Source organism: Salvelinus alpinus, chromosome 26, assembly GCF_045679555.1.
Source record: "Salvelinus alpinus chromosome 26, SLU_Salpinus.1, whole genome shotgun sequence".
NCBI classification, from domain to species: Eukaryota; Metazoa; Chordata; class Actinopteri; order Salmoniformes; family Salmonidae; genus Salvelinus; species Salvelinus alpinus.
The window spans coordinates 26,721,457-26,736,743 of NC_092111.1; the positions used below are offsets into that span (position 1 = coordinate 26,721,457).

The following is a 15,287-nucleotide window of genomic DNA, read 5'->3' on the forward strand; positions in this document are numbered from 1 at the left end:
GGGATGACCAGGTTTGTTCTCTTGATAACTGTATGAATTGGACCATTTTCTGTCCTGCTAAGCATTCAAAATGTAACGACTACTTTTGGGTGTCAGGGAGAATGTATGAAGTAAAAAGTACATACTTCACTACATTCCTAAAGAAAAGTAAAAGTTGTCAAAAATATAAATAGTAAAGTACAGATATTTCCGCCTAAATAGACATGCCCAAAAGTAACTGCTAATCATGTGTAATTACATGATTCTGACATGAAAAAAACTTGGTATATTTGGAAAGAAGACATCTGGGAGATTGAGGAAATGATAAGAAGATAGATAGGAGTTACATAATTCAGAATACACAAGATCAAGCACACTCAAAATAACAATTTTTATTTTGAAAGTCATCTTTCATTGACAAGCTATAAGTGAGTTATTGATGACTAGAGCTGGAAACACATCAGATGGCTTCCACAACGTGAACAATATCGGAAAGAAATGGGATCGACAGACCTAACAACTAGACATGGTCAGATGTTTTAATAAGTGGTGTCAGGTGTGGCAACGGGACGTTTCCAAATGTCCCTAAACCTCTCCAAAGTGGCATATGTCTGTAAATTAGATCATTCCAGTGTTTTACATATTTGCAATCCCTAAATGCTATGTGTATAAAAACACTCACTCAAACATTGTGGTGGTGTTATGGGGTATCCAGGGTACATTCAAGTGTCCTTTCAACCTCTTCAAAGTGTCCGAACCCAATTGAGATGGTTTGGGATGAGTTGGACCGCAGGGTGAAGGAAAAGTAGCCAACAAGTGCTCAGCATATGTGGGAACTCCTTCAAGACTGTTGGAAAAGCATTCCAGGTGAAGCTGGTTGAGAGAATGCCAAAAGTGTGCAAAGCTGTCATCAAAGCAAAATAATCTAAAATCTATTTTGATTTGTTTTACACTTTTTTGGTTGCTACATGATTTCATCTGTGTTACTTCATAGTTTTGATGTCTTCACTATTATTCTACAATGTAGAAAATAGTAAAAATATAGAAAAACCCTAGAATGAGTAGGTGTGTCCAAACTTTTGACTGGTACTGTACATTAAATATATAAACATGTCTTATCAAACACAAACTTGGTTACACATGTGTCCTTCATTAAAAAAGGTACAAAAATAAAAATAAGCGGAACTATTTACAAATGGCATTCATGTTCATTTTACATCCCAGGTGTAGATGATTAGATTTCACTTTCACCATAGCTTGTGCATGTCGTGACAGTCTTTGAAGCAGTCCCTCTCTGCCAGGAAACAAAAAGAGAACTGGCATTTTGAACAGAAGATCTGGCATTTCACCCTTTTCCCCCCTGTGTTTTGTGCAATGCTTGCAGTTCTTCCTTTTGTCTTTTGGCATATGTGTTGGATAATGGAGCTCACCTTGAGTGGGGGGTCTTGTGATGGTTGTGAGGTTTCTTTGGGCCCCCAATTCAGCCATTTCCAACACCAGCTGCTCTCGGAAGGCCAACTGGGAGAGAGGGGTTTGACCTTTTGCTTTGGCCATCTGCTTGTGGAGAATGAAAGCATTTACTGTAGCAATGTCCACAGTGGTAAAAACAAAGTCTTATACCACTTCCTGGTCTTGTGGAGGACCTATCAGAGCATCAGATAGGACACCCCTATGCTGGCATTGTAGTCCTTCACAGAATCAGGAATGGGGACACTCTTCCTCACCCGTGCCCCAATGGCATTTTCCACTCTCCTTGAGACATGGTCGTTATTGAATGCCTCATGCTGTGTGGTGAGCATGGTTACTTCCCTAGTGTCCTTCCATTTCACAAAAAGCAGCTTGTTAGTCCTGATCCAACATATGGTCTGCCTCTCTGTTGTCTTTGTCATGTCGTTTACCTTGGTCTTTGGGAAAACAATTATTTTAGGACGAATGGTGCCACAAGCCCCTATTTTCTTTTTCAAGAGGTCTATGAAAAGCATGGGACTAGTATAAAAAGTGTCCACAAAGAGCTTGTACCCACTGTCACGTAAGGGGAAGTCCACTAGCTGCATGACAGAGTCATAACTAAGGCCCTTCCCAGTGGGTGTGATCGCCTTGCCTTCCACGTGTAGGCAGAGGCTGAATCTGCTAGCAGAAAGAGCTTGTAGCCCCATTTGTCTGATTATTTTTAATATATTGCTTTAAGTCAATTCGAGCCTTGAGGCAACCATGCGCTTATCTATAGATAGATTTTGAGCAGGCTGGAAGTAAGTTTTGCATGCCTCCACCATGTCATGATAAAGGGGCTTGACTCTTGCAAGACGATCATACCCTGCAGTCCCCTTCTTCTGGTCATTGTCCTGATCCTTTTGTGTGTCACACATGTGAAGAGTACGGTTGATGGCCAAGAATCGGTTTTCACTCATGTTGGAGGTGGGGAACTCGAACCGACAGAGTGGGGACTTGCTCCATTTACATTTACATTTAAGTCATTTAGCAGACGCTCTTATCCAGAGCGACTTACAAATTGGTGCATTCACCTTATGATATCCAGTGGAACAGCCACTTTACAATAGTGCATCTAACTCTTTTAAGGGGGAGGGGGGGTTAGAAGGATTACTTTATCCTATCCTAGGTATTCCTTAAAGAGGTGGGGTTTCAGGTGTCTCCGGAAGGTGGTGATTGACTCCGCTGACCTGGCGTCGTGAGGGAGTTTGTTCCACCATTGGGGTGCCAGAGACTAGTCTTAATGGTGACAGGTTTCCAGGACATCTTCCTTCCTTCCCCCCTGCTGCTTCTTGTCCCCATACTTGTTGATATGACTAATTAGTGTTCCAGTACAGAGGTGGTAAAGTAGAGCTGAAACAGCTGCAAGTATGTTTCATCACTGACCAACTGTGGGCCTTCAGGTCGTTTGGGTTTAAACCTAAATTGTTCTGCCTCCTCATCATCTTCAAGTGCTTCCACTGCCTCTCCCTCTTCTCTGTTGAGGCCTAGATCTCCTCCCTGCCCCGCACCTCCTGATGAACTTGCAGACAGGGGAGTGGTGCCAGGGCCGGCAGTGGGGGTGGTTGAAGGAGGAGTGGGGTCTTTGTCGAGTGATGGATGTAGAACCATCAGACGGGGTGATTGACATAGCAGTGGGGGGTGAAGACCTTGGCCGGCGGGGGTACTAGCTGGGGAGGGGTGGCTCCTAAACGTCATCATTCAAATCCTCTGCATCCTCCACTCTGTGGTGAATAAAATAAAGGGATATATTGTTCAGACAGAATTACAGTTGACAAAATGTACAAAACGACATTACTGTAAAGTAAAAACACCAAGCCTAAACTTTATCTGTACAGTGACTTGCATAGAAGGTGTGAAGCACACACACAACGCAAACAGTAACACTTTGGAGACGAAGGCAGAGGTGAGAACCACAAATAAACAACGGCCATGATAGTTTAGTGGCCTCTCCAAAGTTACAAGCATGAAACATAGAACAGCAAACAGTGAACTAATATGAAACATAGACAAGAACTACTATGTATGATATAACATTGAAATGACTTGTTACATAGGCCTATGTAAACTAAATCCAAAGCACAAAAAGCAGACAACTTATAAAAAACGAAATGCATATAGTAAATTAGCTATATAGTAAATTAGCTATATAAAGTCATGAAAATAATTTACTTACAGATCTAAAAGTGCATCCAATCGTTCTAGAAGGTAATCGTCATCGGCCGAGGCGAAATCGCTCCCCTGATCCAAGTCCGACTCCAGTATTTTATTCAACGCTTCTATGTCGGTATGCTTATTCATAGATGCTTTCTTTTTAAGTTCCTGTTTGATATTTTAGTTTTTCCCCCTTTTTCTTCTTGAGAGTTGATCTTTTATGCTAAAGTCATGAAATTAAAGCGATGAAATCTGTTTACAATGTAACGAAGCACGCGTCTCGTCTCTGAGCCAGGTAGCAATAGTTCACATTACGCATAAAAAGTTCTAGGCCTTGCTTTGTCCCACCCAGGTCAACTGCATATCCCTGGAAAGCTTATCTCATTGGCTACAAGACTGTCAAGGTGCCATAGTAGCCAATCCTCTGTGTAATGGATGCCTACAGCGCGTAAGCAGGCAACATATTTTTGATGCGCAAAGATATAGTCACTCAGTGGACATTCGATGTTGCCATTAAGTCATATATCAGATAACATGGCAATATGCTAGATTTGTTCCTACCAACCTAAAGATGAATACCCCCATGTAGCTATAGCTCAAACACAGACCAAATGGAAGCTTAACTTGTAAGATGTTTGGTGAAAATGTTGTCTAAAATAAACATTTTGACTATCGGGGCTGGTGATCAATAACGGTAGGTCACAAGCAGATAAATACGACCTGATCTGTGGAGTCCCGGCTTTCGGTGTGCATCAACGTATTCCGTGTTTATTTCGTATATGCTTCACAACGCTAACTGGAATGCAGATCAAATACGGTCCCCAAATATGGGAACTTACATTTAAGTACTTTTAACCACTGTGTGTGTGTGACTAACCCAGGCTGTCTCTCTCCCCCTCGCTCCCCCTCTCCTTCTCTCTCCCCCTCTCCTTCTCCCCCCCCAATCTCTCTCCCTTTCTCCTACCCTATCTGTCTCTCTCCCCCTCGCTCCTTCTCTCCCTCCATCTGTCTCGCTCTCCCCCTCTATCTCGCTCCCTCTCTCCTACCCTATCTGTCTCTCCCCCCTATCTCGCTCCCTCTCTCCTACCCTATCTGTCTCTCCCCCCTATCTCTCTCCCTCTCTCCTATCCTATCCTATCTCTTTCTCTCCCTCCTACCCCATCTATTTCTCCCCCTCCTACCCCATCTATTTCTCCCCCTCACCCCCACTCTCTCTCCCTCATCTCTCTCCCACCCGATCTCTTTCTCCCCCTCATCACTCCCCCTCTCCTTCTCTCCCCCTATCCCTCTGTCTCCCCATCTCTCTCTCCCTCTCCTACCCTATCTCTCTCTTCCTCTCTCATACCCTCTCTCTCTCCATCTCTCTCCTACCCTCTTTCTCTCCCTCCTACCCCATCTCTCCCCCCTCATGTCTCTCCTCCTCTCTCGCCCCTTATGTCTCTCCTTCTCTCCCCCTCTCCCCCCCTTCTGTCTATCTCCCCTATCTTTCTTTCACCCCCCCATCGGTCTCTCCTCCCCTCCTGTTTGTCTCTCTAGCCCTGTGCCTCTGTCCAGTGGAGTCAGGTTAGCAGTCTCTGCCAGGTGTAGGTTCTTTAGGGTTAGACTATTGTCTTGTTGCTGTCTGTGACTGTCTGTGTTGCTGTGACTAGTAGTACTCACACACAACTATTTCATGTTTGTAAGTTATTTCTTTATTCAGACAAAGGGTACTCCTATGGGATATCCTATGGCTCCTAACTATGTTAATTTGTATGATTTACTATGCAATCTGACACACGTCAAATCAGTTTCCTTGATCTTCTGATTTTGTGAGGATAATGTAACATACACTGATCTTTACAGGAAACCTACTGATGGTAACAGTTTGTTGATGGCTGATAGCTGTCACCCGCTTCCCTTGAAAAACAGTTTGCCCTACAGCCAATTCTGTCAAATAAAAATAATTTGCAAAAAACAATCAGATTGACAGAAATATGGCTGAGACGCAAATAAAATTCAAGGAGTTGGGGTACGAAAATGGTCAGATTAATACTGCCATTGAGAAAATCCAAAACAAATCAAGAGATTATCTATTTCAAGGACAGTGAAAGAAGCATTTGTGCGTTCTTACTACCAGCTATTCAAAGTGCTCTGAACAAATTAATGGAATCGTTCACAAACATTGGCACATTCTAGGAGCCGATGACAGTATTGGTAATGTGCTTTCGAACCCTCCCTTGGTCGTATTCTTGCAGGGCATAAATCTCAGAGATGAATTGGTAAACTCTGATTTACCACCCCAAAATACCCCTGCACAATGTCTATTTGCGCCTCTACCGGATGGAAAATACAAGTGTATTGTCTGCGCTCAATGCAATGGCACTTGCACAAATGTAGGTCCTTCAAACACCCCCAAACAGGGAAACAGATCCCAATCAAAGGTGTTATTACGTGCTCCACTAAGGCAGTTATTTATCTTATAACTTGTCCTTGTGATAAAAAATTATGTGGGTAAAACGAAGCGCGAATCAAAAGTACGACTCTCGGGGCATCGTAGCACGTGTAAAAACTTGACGTACCCAGTTGCGGGCCACTTTTTAGAAGCGAACCACTTGATTTCGTCCCTACGTTATATCGGCATCACGTCGCCTATCCTAGGAGAGGGGGTGACCTTGACAATTTATTGATAAAACGAGAGGCTGCCTGGATGTTTAATTTAAAGACCCTTTCTCCCTTCGGTCTCAACGTAGACTTTGATCTGAAGCCATTCTTGTGATTCTACTAATCATTGTAAATGTTTGTAGGCCTATTTAGCCAAATTGTATGTATGATCGTATGCTATCCATTTGTTTTTTATATGTTCTATTTTTATCTGTAAATCAACCACTGATATCAGGCCACAGCCCGCCATGATTACAGACACCTGTGTGTGTCTTTTGACACTATATAAACTAGTGACCCGCAGTGTTTGTCATCATAAACTGGTTCAGCCCTGAATGCTGATTAGCTGACAGCCGTGGTATACCACGGGTATGACAAAACATGTATTTTTATTGCTCTAATTACGTTGGTAACCAGTTTATAATAGCAATAAGGCACTTTGGGTTTGTGGTCATGTTGTGGCCATATACCACAACACCTCGGGACTTATTGCTTAATTATACCCTGATGAAGACAGCTTGTCTGTCGAAACGTTGGTTATTAGGTTATTAAATTATTGCATCTGAGCTCCTAGAGTGTGTGGCTCTCCCTTTTTTATTTGTCATGTGTTGCTGTGACTGTCATGCACGTTGTGTGGTGTGATTGTTATCGCTGTTGTCAGCCTAACAGTGTCGTGGCTTGGTTTGTTTTTCTGCCCTATGTGTCTCTCTGGCCATGTCCCTCTCCTATCTCGCTCTTCTTATTCTGTCTCGGGTGCCCACTTCCTGTCCAGATCACAATCCGAGAGAGTTTGTATAATTCAATAAACATTGTAGGGTGTTAAACAGCTACTCATGTTCAGTATTGAGTGTCAGCCAGTAAATGCTATTCTGTACCAGAGCCTCTATATTACGATGGAACAAATTACTTAAAATTATGGAAACATAATGCATTTAACTCTAGTATCACATATCAGGCTGATTTACATACTGTTATATTCTCATGGTTTTAGTAGTGATTGTATTCCATTTCTATACTCTGCTGCTGCCCTCTGGTGGTGACTGTGTGTATCTCCTGTCTGTCTAACAGGCCTGGAGGCCAGCACCCAGAGGCCAGGGGCCACCTGAGTGAAGCCCTGACGGAGGACACCGGGGTGGGCAACAGTGTGGCCGGCAGCCCCCTGCCTCTCACCACCGGCAATGAGAATCTGGACATGGCCATCGTCATTCATCTGCAGTACTGCGATCATCTCATCCAGGTGAATGAACATGCTCGTGCCCTCACAGAGGAAATCTGGAAAATGATAGAGAAATGTTTTTCTTATGATATTGTTATAGTCAAGCATGTCTCAAATCCACTGCGCTCCTATTAGGCTGTCTGTAATTTAAATGTCAAACATAATTTTTCCAATTGGTAACAAACTAGACTCTGTCATGCTAACTAATTACAGTCTTGAGCAGATGTAGAAAATGATATTAGCGTTGATCTAAGAGTGTGGCCGGGAAGTTCTCTTGTCATTTATTGGCTGCGACTGCATGGAAGAGTGGCGACTAGCACAATACTACGTGGTTTGGCTAGACTATGTGTGCACCAACTCAATCTCTGTGTGTAATGACAGCTCCTGTCCAGTGGAGGGAGCCCTTGGCAGCGTAGAGCCCAGCTCCAGAAGCTGTCAGCTCAGACTCAGCTGTTAGAGGAACTTGGAGAATTCAGCACAGAACACCTGGGGAGCATCACCTCGGCTGCTGACGGTGGGTTCTCACTCTCTCTCTCTTGATACTTTACAGTTCAGTAAATATGAATATAATGGAGGCTACTTTGTACTCCCTCTCTGGGGCAAGGAACTAGGTCAGATAATGAATCTCTATGTCCTCTCTCTCAGTGCTCCCAGGGCTGGCAGAGCGGCCAGGGCTGATGGCTCTGTGGTCAGAGTGTAGTGGTTCTGGAGGACAGTTTCACACTACGCTGGACCGGGTGCTTAAACACATGCACCACAGCTACACCAGTCCACTGCAGGAGAGGCACCCACACACCACAGCTGAAACAGGCAGGGCTCTCTTTCTCTCTGTGTGTGTGTTTGTGTCTTAAAACGTTTTGTGTTTGTAGCTATTTGTTTCCAACATATACAAAGTGTATGATGTGTATGTGGGTGAATCTGATTGATTACACCATAGTTCAGGGATCATCAGCTAGATTCAGCTGTGGGCCGTTTTTTTTTCTTGCGCGGATTTCGAGGGGCCGGAACATAATTACAAATAATTTGTAGACTGCAAATTGACTGCAAGAAGCCCAAACAGAGATAATAATTGACTAAGACATACAAATTTAAAACCTTTCTTACACATATGACCACGTGTCTCTATCATGCGTGGGAATACTTGGGAACAGATTTCCAAAATTAAAATCACTTGGAGCTGATTTCCTGCTGTTTTTACAGTCTTATGTCCAACAATGACAATGCAAAAAAAATCTATGTTTTCTTTGTTTTTGCTGATAAAACTTGTGGGCCAAATAAAACCACCAATTAGGGAACCCTGCCATTGTGTGTAGTGCAGCTGTCCTGTCACTGTATACATCTCACACAGCTGTCTGTCCTGTCACTGTATACATCTCACACAGCTGTCTGTCCTGTCACTGTATACATCTCACACAGCTGTCTGTCCTCTCACTGTATACATCTCACACAGCTGTCTGTCCTGTCACTGTATACATCTCACACAGCTGTCTGTCCTCTCACTGTATACATCTCACACAGCTGTCTGTCCTGTCACTGTATACATCTCACACAGCTGTCTGTCCTCTCACTGTATACATCTCACACAGCTGTCTGTCCTGTCACTGTATACATCTCACACAGCTGTCTGTCCTGTCACTGTATACATCTCACACGGCTGTCTGTCCTGTCACTGTATACATCTCACACGGCTGTCTGTCCTCTCACTGTATACATCTCACACGGCTGTCAGTACTGTCACTGTATACATCTCACACAGCTGTCTGTCCTCTCACTGTATACATCTCACATGGCTGTCTGTCCTGTCACTGTATACATCTCATACGGCTGTCTCAGTACTGTCACTGTATACATCTCACACAGCTGTCTGTCCTGTCACTGTATACATCTCACACGGCTGTCTCAGTACTGTCACTGTATACATCTCACACAGCTGTCTGTCCTGTCACTGTATACATCTCACACAGCTGTCTGTCCTGTCACTGTATACATCTCACACGGCTGTCTGTCCTGTCACTGTATACATCTCACACAGCTGTCTGTCCTGTCACTGTATACATCTCACATGGCTGTCTCAGTCCTGTCACTGTATACATCTCACACAGCTGTCTCAGTACTGTCACTGTATACATCTCACACGGCTGTCTCAGTCCTGTCACTGTATACATCTCACACGGCTGTCTCAGTACTGTCACTGTATACATCTCACACAGCTGTCTGTCCTGTCACTGTATACATCTCACACAGCTGTCTGTCCTGTCACTGTATACATCTCACACAGCTGTCTGTCCTGTCACTGTATACATCTCACATGGCTGTCTGTCCTGTCACTATATACATCTCACACGGCTGTCTGTCCTGTCACTGTATACATCTCACACAGCTGTCTGTCCTGTCACTGTATACATCTCACACAGCTGTCTGTCCTGTCACTGTATACATCTCACACGGCTGTCTCAGTACTGTCACTGTATACATCTCACATGGCTGTCTCAGTACTGTCACTGTATACATCTCACACAGCTGTCTGTCCTGTCACTATATACATCTCACACAGCTGTCTGTCCTGTCACTGTATACATCTCACACGGCTGTCTCAGTACTGTCACTGTATACATCTCACACAGCTGTCTGTCCTGTCACTATATACATCTCACACAGCTGTCTGTCCTGCCACTGTATACATCTCACACAGCTGTCTGTCCTGCCACTGTATACATCTCACACAGCTGTCTGTCCTGTCACTATATACATCTCACACAGCTGTCTGTCCTGTCACTGTATACATCTCACACAGCTGTCTGTCCTGTCACTGTATACATCTCACACGGCTGTCTCAGTACTGTCACTGTATACATCTCACATGGCTGTCTCAGTACTGTCACTGTATACATCTCACACGGCTGTCTGTCCTGTCACTGTATACATCTCACACGGCTGTCTGTCCTGTCACTGTATACATCTCACACGGCTGTCTGTCCTGTCACTGTATACATCTCACACGGCTGTCTCAGTCCTGTCACTGTATACATCTCACACGGCTGTCTGTCCTGTCACTGTATACATCTCACACGGCTGTCTGTCCTGTCACTGTATACATCTCACACGGCTGTCTGTCCTGTCACTGTATACATCTCACACGGCTGTCTGTCCTGTCACTGTATACATCTCACACGGCTGTCTCAGTCCTGTCACTGTATACATCTCACATGGCTGTCTGTCCTGTCACTGTATACATCTCACACGGCTGTCTGTCCTGTCACTGTATACATCTCACACGGCTGTCTCAGTACTGTCACTGTATACATCTCACATGGCTGTCTCAGTCCTGTCACTGTATACATCTCACACAGCTGTCAGTCCTGTCACTGTATACATCTCACACAGCTGTCTCAGTCCTGTCACTGTATACATCTCACACGGCTGTCTCAGTCCTGTCACTGTATACATCTCACACAGCTGTCTCAGTCCTGTCACTGTATACATCTCACACAGCTGTCTCAGTCCTGTCACTGTATACATCTCACACGGCTGTCTGTCCTGTCACTATATACATCTCACACAGCTGTCTCAGTCCTGTCACTGTATACATCTCACACAGCTGTCTCTCTCTTCCCTCTCGGTCCTCCACAGTGATCTGGCTGGTGGTGAGTGAGATGGTGGACAGGAGTGAACTGGCCTCCCCTCCTCCCTCGGCCCTGTCCCAGGACGTCCTCACAGTGTTCCAATTCCACAGCTACGTCTCAGAGCACAGTGTTGGGGACATGGAGGAACACCTACTGCGGGTGGCCAGAGAGGGTAAGACTCAGGACCAACACACCTTCTACTAGCATTCATGTTACTAGCCTCCCTTCCTCATCTGTTGGGGGTCCTAGTGTACTACATTTCTTGGAGGCTAAGTTGTTTATAGTCTAGGTGCCAGTCTGTTTTGCTTTAACTAACATTTTGCTGTTTGGCAAGACAATGATGTAGTGTGGAATGTAGAACCAGTCAGTAACCCAAGTTAGAGGTCTGATCTGATGAAGACTGAGGGGGTCCAAACATTAAGACTTGCTACATGTTCCGCTGAACAAAACTTGCTTGTAGCTATAAGTACCGTGTGAGTTAATTATGTAATAAACTGGAATGGCCGTCCATCCCTCAGCTGTGTTTGCGGAAGGCCTGAGCAGCGGCGACTCGGAGCGTTGTCTAAAGGAATTAGAAGAGATGTCACACACCGGCCTGTGTCCCCAGTTGCAGACTCTCAGGGCCCTGGCCTCCCTCCTCTCCCACAAAGACCCCCAGCTCAGCAAGGCCGCAACTGCCTACATCACTTCCGCTGCCTCTCACACACCCTTTAGGTCAAAGGTCAGTGTGTGTGTGTGTGAAATGGTGTTTCTATTAGCCTGGGAGCGTCAAGGATCAACCCTACTGTCTGTCAAGGTACTCACTAAACCAGCCAGGATTACTGGGCAGGTGTGTTACGGCAGGGAACTAACTGAGTTCCTGAGTTTCTGTGTGTGTGTTTACAGGCGGTGGACTGCTACACACAGTCCTTGTCGGAGGGGGGAGTTCTGACCCAAAGGTCTGCCTGCGCTGCTCTCAGTTGTCTACAGGTCAGTGTATATCTGACAGCAATATTCTATTTCTATGGAAGATAAAGTGGAGTTTAACCAGTCTGTATGTTCCTGGTCTTAATAAGATTTATTTATTAATCAAGTAATTCATATTCATTATGTCTCCCTGAAGCAAGAGCGTGACATACATTCCTTATGAACTTCTTCAGTGGCTTAGTCTCCTTTCATCAACGTACCGGTTATGAAGTGAACCTGTTCTTCTCCCTGTCAGGCAGTAGAGAGTATCCGAGCGGTGGTGTTGCTGTGTGACTCGGCAAACGAGGAGCTTCACCACATTGCCATAGAAACCCTGCTCACCTTGGGTGAGTGATTGACAAACGATGTCTGTTTTAGTGAACCTAGATCCATTTTCAAATGGTTGAGGTCTAACATGTGACTCCTCTTTCTTCTTCCGCTGATGACGGTCCCCAGGAGAGGAGGGGCGTCTGGCGTATGAGCAGCTGGACACGGTGCCCAGGGAGCTGGTACAACTGGGGACACGGCGAGGGAACGCTGTCACCACCGCCTTCTGAAAGCACAGGTCTAATTAACTTAACCTAGGAGCAGGACAACCCCCCCCCCAACAGAACAACCTGTCCTGGCCTCCCTCCACTGCGCCTGAACATGCATTTGAATGGACACAGCTAGGGGGAGGGGCCTGATCAAAGCAGAGGAGCCCAACTAATCATCAAAGGGCCACATGTCTCATCCTTCTCAACAGACTGGTCTAAATCCTAGCTGTCCACTGACCACCACTATTAAGCAATCTCTCACTGCACAGACAGAGCCTATTTACTATCATAACTATTATTATGAATCTTATTATCACGGTTGTGTTTGACATTGTTATAATCAGTATCACAGTTATGATTGCTTTATATAACTGCTATTAATTATTTGTTTTAGTAAGTGACGTTCACATTAGTCGACGGCTATTTGCGCTTTTCGAATTGCACTGTGGCAGGCATGTAAATATAATAGCACAGCATTATACTCTGTGTGATAATGAGTGACGCATCTAAATGGATTGAGTTGGTGTTTTTCTGGTATGCACCGTTGAGTTTCAGGGATTTTACAAGACAGTTTGAACACTTTCTGTCAGTGTGTCATGGATGAGAAGTCAGAAGACAGATTCAGGTTGCTCAGGATGAGGTAGTTAAGCAATGTTCGCAATCTCACGTCATCAACATGCAAAAAGAGGAGGACGGTGTCTTACCGGCCAGCACTATCCTCACGTCATCAACATGCACAACGTGAAGAGAGAATCATATACTTGGACTGCTTAATAAACTCTTCTACCCACACATGCCTGGGATCTGCATTCAGAGTTTGATTGAATGTCTGCTTGCTGAGAACTGATTTGAGATCAGTTGTTTAAGCCACTGGAGATTGATCAGAATCTATTGTTTTGGAAGCAGGTTGGCCTCCATGCATGTGCCCATTAATACATGTACTGCTCTTTTCATCCTATTGGTACTAATGCAGTCTAGGAGTGTGTTAGTTAGGTAATGTTAGTGAGAAAGGAGAATGTAATTGCTCCATAACGGTACAGATCAGAACCAAGGGGTTTGTATAAGTTGGGATGTTGCCGAGGCTATAGTGCTCCGTATAGCTTCTTATGCCTATTGTAACTATACTTCTTATGCCTATTGTAACTATACTACTGAGTCCGTGGCTTCTTTGCCACGACAACAAAACATGTTTGTTTCTCGACCTAATTTATTATTTTATTTACACGTCACATTTTGGATTCTAATATTCTTTAATTTGCATTAACTTTTTTGAGTAAGAGGGCAGAATGCAGATACTAGTAAAATAGCTGTATATTTGTTTCATATCCTGCTTCTGGTTGACATTTGAAATATTGGCCTCAAATTCATTTTGGGAATGATCTTGCTTATCTCTTATCTCTTTTGGAATTTGTTTATACGTTTAAAGGAAAAATCCACTCAAACTATATTTTGGGACCGTATCAACAGTAGACTAATGAAAACAAATACCAAAAAGCTGTTTGAGTGGATTCTTCCTTTAAGTAGAATGGATGGCTGATATTATTTGGAGAGGATTTGCCAATATCATATAGCTTTGCTCCAAATGGGACAGTAGATATTAGAGAATGTTACTTTATTACACAAGTGACTTATAACCAAAGTTAAAGCCTGAATTTAAGAAAATCAACTTTAGTAAGAATGAATTATGAACCTATCTGCAACCTGGCCTCTACACCCAGACTCACCTGAAAAGCACAACAATATTAATCAATGTTATCTAAATGATCATCTCAATCCTGTGACATTACATCGGGTTCTAACTAATTGCACACTCTCCAAAAGCCATAGCGATGAAAAAGGTGTATTTAAGGCAGTAATATGTGTGATAATGTCATTTTTTTCTTTTGTATATTAAAGCTGTAAGTGTGAGTTGTTAAATATGGCTTTTTGTTTTTCTATGTGAAAGTGTGGCCTTGTGTTCTCTGAACATGGTCTATACTTTGAGTAACAATGTGCCTGTTTCTCCCATGATGTGAATAACATTACAGTATTTTGGTAAGATGATACTCGTTACTTCAAGAACTAATCTAACAACATCCTTGTTGTGTTCTCCACGAGGCCTCTGCTTTCTTTCTACTAAAAGTGACCAGTGTTGTGAATTGACATTTTGCTTCTATTCCAATCCAAGTCATCAGATTAAACACGTAGGTCAAATATTTCAACGTTGTTTGATATTCATCATATTTTATGTAACCACACATGATTTGCATTATATCTTTACATTATGGTGAACCTTGGACTTGGAACAGAAAGCACACGGAAAGGTCATGTCACATAGCTTCAGTAGACTGCATTATATTATTTTCTCCTTTTGGTTTACAGTATTTCTCCTGCTCAATGAAAGTGGCAATAAAGTTTATTTTTGCATAATTATGAAAATGTTGTCCGATTGTGTCATTTATTGGAGATAATGGGATATGGATCAGAAGTTCACAGGTTGTAATCTTGCCGATGCCTTTTCTTAGAATAGGGCCACCTTGCATGTTGTTTACGTGATCTGATCAAGAGGAGCCAATCCCGATGGGACTCCCAATCACAGCCAGTTGTGATACAGCCTGGAATTGAACCAGGGTCTGTAGTGATGCCTCTTGCACTGAGATGCAGTGCCTTAGACTGCTGCCTCCAGAGCATCTGCCCAGACCAGCATGCTCACTCTCCCATCCCTAC

The 15,287-nt window shown here is 43.8% G+C and overlaps 1 protein-coding gene across 4 annotated transcripts in view; it reads left to right on the forward strand.

Moving 5' to 3' along the window:
- LOC139555080 (rho family-interacting cell polarization regulator 2-like) overlaps positions 1–14,999 on the forward strand; it is a 97,235-nt gene extending 82,236 nt beyond the window's left edge. For all 4 annotated transcript variants that reach the window (XM_071368548.1, XM_071368551.1, XM_071368549.1 and 1 more), the window contains 8 exons: positions 7,330–7,498; positions 7,859–7,991; positions 8,123–8,287; positions 11,108–11,272; positions 11,619–11,821; positions 11,986–12,069; positions 12,302–12,392; positions 12,502–14,999. In XM_071368548.1, the coding sequence (XP_071224649.1) occupies positions 7,330–7,498; positions 7,859–7,991; positions 8,123–8,287; positions 11,108–11,272; positions 11,619–11,821; positions 11,986–12,069; positions 12,302–12,392; positions 12,502–12,602 (1,111 nt within the window). In that variant the 3' untranslated portion in view covers positions 12,603–14,999. The remainder of the gene's footprint in view (positions 1–7,329; positions 7,499–7,858; positions 7,992–8,122; positions 8,288–11,107; positions 11,273–11,618; positions 11,822–11,985; positions 12,070–12,301; positions 12,393–12,501) is intronic.
- Positions 15,000–15,287: the final 288 nt, after the last annotated feature.